The sequence below is a fragment of the Brachyistius frenatus genome, unplaced genomic scaffold, assembly GCF_029030835.1.
Source record: "Brachyistius frenatus isolate BFR_SWC_R1_liver_20210118 unplaced genomic scaffold, ASM2903083v1 Contig_194, whole genome shotgun sequence".
In the NCBI taxonomy this organism is placed as follows: domain Eukaryota; kingdom Metazoa; phylum Chordata; class Actinopteri; family Embiotocidae; genus Brachyistius; species Brachyistius frenatus.
The window spans coordinates 622,501-627,500 of record NW_027210793.1 but is presented as its reverse complement, the minus strand read 5'-3'; the positions used below and the strand labels follow the sequence as shown (position 1 = coordinate 627,500).

General features: G+C 43.3%; 1 protein-coding gene across 3 annotated transcripts in view; it reads right to left on the bottom strand.

Annotated features, from left to right (window-relative positions):
* bcar1 (BCAR1 scaffold protein, Cas family member) overlaps positions 1 to 5,000 on the bottom strand; it is an 81,788-nt gene that overhangs the window by 27,886 nt on the left and 48,902 nt on the right. For all 3 annotated transcript variants that reach the window (XM_069718606.1, XM_069718610.1, XM_069718609.1), the window contains exon 2: positions 1 to 433. This exon is cut by the window's left edge and continues 308 nt beyond it. In XM_069718606.1, the coding sequence (XP_069574707.1) occupies positions 1 to 433 (433 nt within the window). The remainder of the gene's footprint in view (positions 434 to 5,000) is intronic.

Below are 5,000 nucleotides of genomic sequence, written 5' to 3'. Positions count from 1 at the left end.
CAGGGTTGGGCTGTGCGGTGCCGGGGGCGGAGTAGGCCGGGTGCATGGACGTGTACTGAGCCGAGTGGAGGGGCTTGCTGGGGAACCCGGAGGAGGGCGTGGCGATGGCGGCGGATGGCAGGGCGGGGGTCGGTTTGGTGTAGGCTCTCAGAGGGGGGAGGGGTCGCTGCACCAGTGAGGCGGGACACGGAGCAGCCGGATCAGGTGTGGAAGACGCGGCCAGTTGCTGCTGCTGCTTACTGTCGTACATGCCGACCAGGATCTTGAGACGGTTGCCGGGGACGATGCCTTGGCGGCCGTGGAGCGAGCAGAGCCACCAGCCGTCCAATCCCTGCGTGTCGCGCTCCAACACCGTCATGATGTCACCTTTGCGGAAAGACAGCTCGTCCGGAGACTCTGCCACGTTGTCGTACAGCGCCTTGGCCAGCACGTTCTGTGGAGGACAGACAGACAGACTCATGTGAACATACTGAGCATCCTCAACGTGCTTCATGTTCCCACCTACTGTTGAATCGCGCTCTGACAAAACATGACAAATGCAGTCCAGTACACAACAAGTACTTCTGACCCAGAGATCTGATTGTCAACTGCACAATTGGAACAAAACATCACACCCTGGTCATCAATAGAAATATCACTCTGCTTTCTCAATGGCAAATATATAACTGTAATTTAATTTCATATAATATGCAATATAATCAATTTATAAGCAATAAAATGGACTAGATCTCATCTATGTTGCTAGGTGGTTGCTAAGGGTCGGCCTACTTCCTGGAGTAGTAAACACTGCACACATTAGATAAGAGTCTACTGACACGACTGATTATTTTTGAATTGTTAGTCGTACCCCATGTGTTGCCATGGAAGCGGAGATTGCACTAACAAAAAGTTTTATATTTTGAGAGGGACTTGCCCCACAATATGAATACATTTAGATTACATATTTCATTGTTGTATAATCGTAATATTGCATAAGTATATGACACACACTTACAACCTGCTTGGACTGAGTGTGGAACTGGAACACAGCAGCTTTGGAGAGCGAGTTTGTCCTTACAAGTGTGATAAACAGAAAACTTCCTGCCATCACTTCTTCAGGTTATAAACCATTTTCATAAATGACATGCTGTTACATGTGATTCAGCAGGGAGCCAATGGCAGGGCAAAGTCCAAGTACACTGAACGGCTGTTACTGTTTGATCCTGGATAATGTCGGCAGTCCAAACCAACATAAAGCCATAAATTAGTGTGGTACGTGTTTTTTTTTTTACATTTTTAAAGGCGCCTGAGCTGTTTTTTTTACAACACCGCTTCGTGTTTCATAAACATAAACATCATTCACTGGCCACAAAGCATAAAACAAGCCCACTCACATGAAGGTCACAAAGTTGCATATTCTTCATAAAGTGGAAAAACGTCACTGGTAGGCCCAACATACAACAGTTATTACATATAAACATCACATCACAATGATGTCAAAAGGAGTTGTAACCATGCAACTGTGTTAGAAATAAAATCTGCTTGTGCTGAGCCACGCAAGGTGACATGGCATCACGTCAGTAAAACTCAGTCTGACTCTTCAGTCGGTGATTTTCAGAAGCTGAATCAGTGGATGAATTTTAAAATGGCTGCCTGGTCTAAGTGACAATGCTGAAGCTGAGAGTTCAGACAAAGGAACAATGATGTTTTTTTGGGAGTGCTCAGATTAATAAATCATATTCTTTTATTATAAAACATGAGTAAACCTGAGGAGCCTTATCTGGTTTAGAAACCTGATTATACAAACATTAGTTAACTGTCAGTGACGGTTTGTGACTGTATTAACTAACACCTACAGCATCTTTATAAACTATTAAATAATGTATGAATGAATCCCTTAATTAACATGAACACTGCTAATAAATGGGTATTTACACATTAGTTAACTGTCAATTAACTGGTGGTTTTGGCATTAACTCAGGTTCATTCATGTGCTTTTATTGTAAAGTGTTTACAATTTAATAATAGAAACAGGAATTATAGTTGTAGTTTCATTCCAAAAGATACACACACACACACACACACACACACACACACACACACACACACACACACACACACACACACACACACACACACACACACACACACACACACACACACACACACACACCTGTGTGGAAAGGCAGCATGCAAACAGAAACACCTCCCCTCAGTCTCTGTGAACTAAACCAATATTGGTCGTTCATGTCTGACCTCAGCCTGCTCTCCTCCCTCTGTGTCTGAGTTCAACTCAACCTATCACAGGCCGGCACAGGCTGTACCAGACACACACACACACACACACACACACACACACACACACACACACACACACACACACACACACACACACACACACACACACACACACACACACACACACACACACACACACACACACACACACACACACACACATTAATGAGGCCATGTAAGTGGCCTCCAGATTTACGGTGGACTTTTCTTTGGTGCCCCGACGGCCTGTTCAGCTTCACATCGAGCTGTCAATGAGACGAAAACAGACACGACTCCAACACACTCACTTCATCAGTTTCATTCGCCGGCTGCATTAACAAGCACAGAGAAGTGCTTTTCAAAGGAAAAAATATCAGTTATGGACACTCAAACTAAGATTTATTTTGTTGGTATCCACTGATATCATTATATAGTTCAGTTTTGCTCTTGTTCCATCACATGTTTGACTCACTGTGCAGAATGATGTGATCACCTTCAATCTCAGATTAACAAACAGGATTTTGTGAAACTGCTACTAGTCTGGAGTTTCACTGTCTCACATGCAGTTTGGAGAGTGACGTGAAACCTCCGGAGGGAGAAAAACTGTGACTGAACTTCACAGTACAGTCGGAGAAATCTTTTTGGGAATGAACCATATTTACATAATTGTAGCTTTTTGGCTTCAGTGCAGTTTGTTACCTTTGCAGAGGATGTTACGTGACCCGTTTGTTAAGGTTTGGAGTAGATGTGAATCACAGTGTGGATCCACAAATCATCACTTTTACATTGTGAGAGAGCAATTGGCCTTCTAAATGATGATGATATAGAAGTTCAATAAGGTGGGAACACATAATCCTTTCTGGAAATACAAATCCAGGACGCATTGAGATCCGATCAGGCCATCACATTTGTTTAGTATGAACGTAGTGCATCCTGGGCCCCATCGGAGGACTGCCGAATCAGCTGACATCCTCTGACTAATCATTCCAAATAAACGCAGCTCTCAGCGCCACGTTAATGTGTTCGTATCTGACCCGGTGCTTCAGTGTGTTTTTTAGTCACGTTACAGCAGGTTTTTTTGTTGCCGTTACCAGAAATAAATGTGTGTTTCTGTCGAGGGCAGCTGAACTGAACAGAAAGCAGCAGCAAATTACTGTGAACTCACAGCTATAAAGCAGCTGGTTAGTGAATTAAAACACAGGCTGTACGAGAAACTGGTTTCACCACAGCCTTCTCTGGGTTTATTTTTTTTTCCTTCTAGTTTATCTTGTGCAATTTCCGACACACATCAGAACCCCGTGATGGAAGAGCAGCTTTTACCTCCACAGTTCATTTATTCACAGCAGCAGAGATCGATACACTGGAAATAATCTGACCTGAACCGATCGGGTCCTGACGGTTCAGGTTGTGAATTACAAACTCACTGAACTGTGTTCAGACATTTACAAATGTTAAATACCTCATAGATTTCAATGAGGCTCAGTGAGTGATCATGTTTCACTGTGTTTAATACCTGTTATATTGACTCCTCTCCTCGTGTTCCTCTGCTTATTTAGTCTATTTTTATATTTTTTTGACAGATCTAATCACAGGTGGTGACTCGAGACAGATTTGGGTCATGTGATAATAATAATAATAATAATAATAATAATAATAATAATAATAATAATAATAATACATTTTATTTGTATAGCGCTTTTCAAGATACTCGAAGCCCCTTTATAATGCTCGGTGTGAACTGCTGTACTTAAAGCTCACCACTTGTGATCTGATCACAGGACGGATTGAAATTTCCCCTCGGGGATTAATAAAGTGTATCAAAATCAAAAATCAAAAAATGATGCCAGACGTGCCTTCGCTCTCACATACATACACGTGTTTCTATATAAACTTAATACAGCAAGCAGTTGTGATTGAGCACTCAACTGGAACCAGTACAACTGGAACATAATTTTAAATATATCCATGAAATATATCCAGACATGTGTAGATAGCACACAGAGTGCCTTCTGATTATAAGATGCAGCGAGTTGCATCATGCCGCAACACTTCCAGCCACGACTGATAACTGTCGGGATCACCGTTTGTTTAATATTCCTCCAACCACAGCAGATACGGAACAGAAAAGCACATATACTGTACGTTCTGTTATTCTCCCTCCGGGTTTCTCTACTGCTACATGTGTGTTACTGTATGTGCGCACACTGCAGTGCTGCTGCCCACCAACTCTGTTCCTCCTGTGAGTGCTGAGTGGATGATGAATGCACTCCTCTGTATGCTCCATCTCTCACGGAGTCTCCGCAGAGAGATGAAAACAGCTACCAAGGCCAGACGGTGGTCACTCTCTCACATGCACGCACACACACACACACACACACACACACACACACACACACACACACACACACACACACACTGGAGGTTTACAGCAACACACAAGAGCAGAATAACAATCTTATTATCTGTAAAACACTGAAGCCTCCAAAGTAACTCTGTGTTTCATGAAGTGGACAGATGGATTCACTGCAACTTAACACTCACAGCAGAGCAGAAAAATCCCCCTCTTCAGACCATGTCAGTGTCCAGAGAAACAGGAAGTGCAGTGACAATGAATCACACAGCGTCCTCATTGAGCCGGTGACCTGACCCTCGATCGGCTCTCATGGCCTCTGAGTTCCACTCGGGTTTGGTGACTCGCGCAGTTACAATTTTCCCAAGTAAATCTACCAAAAAAACAGGAATGG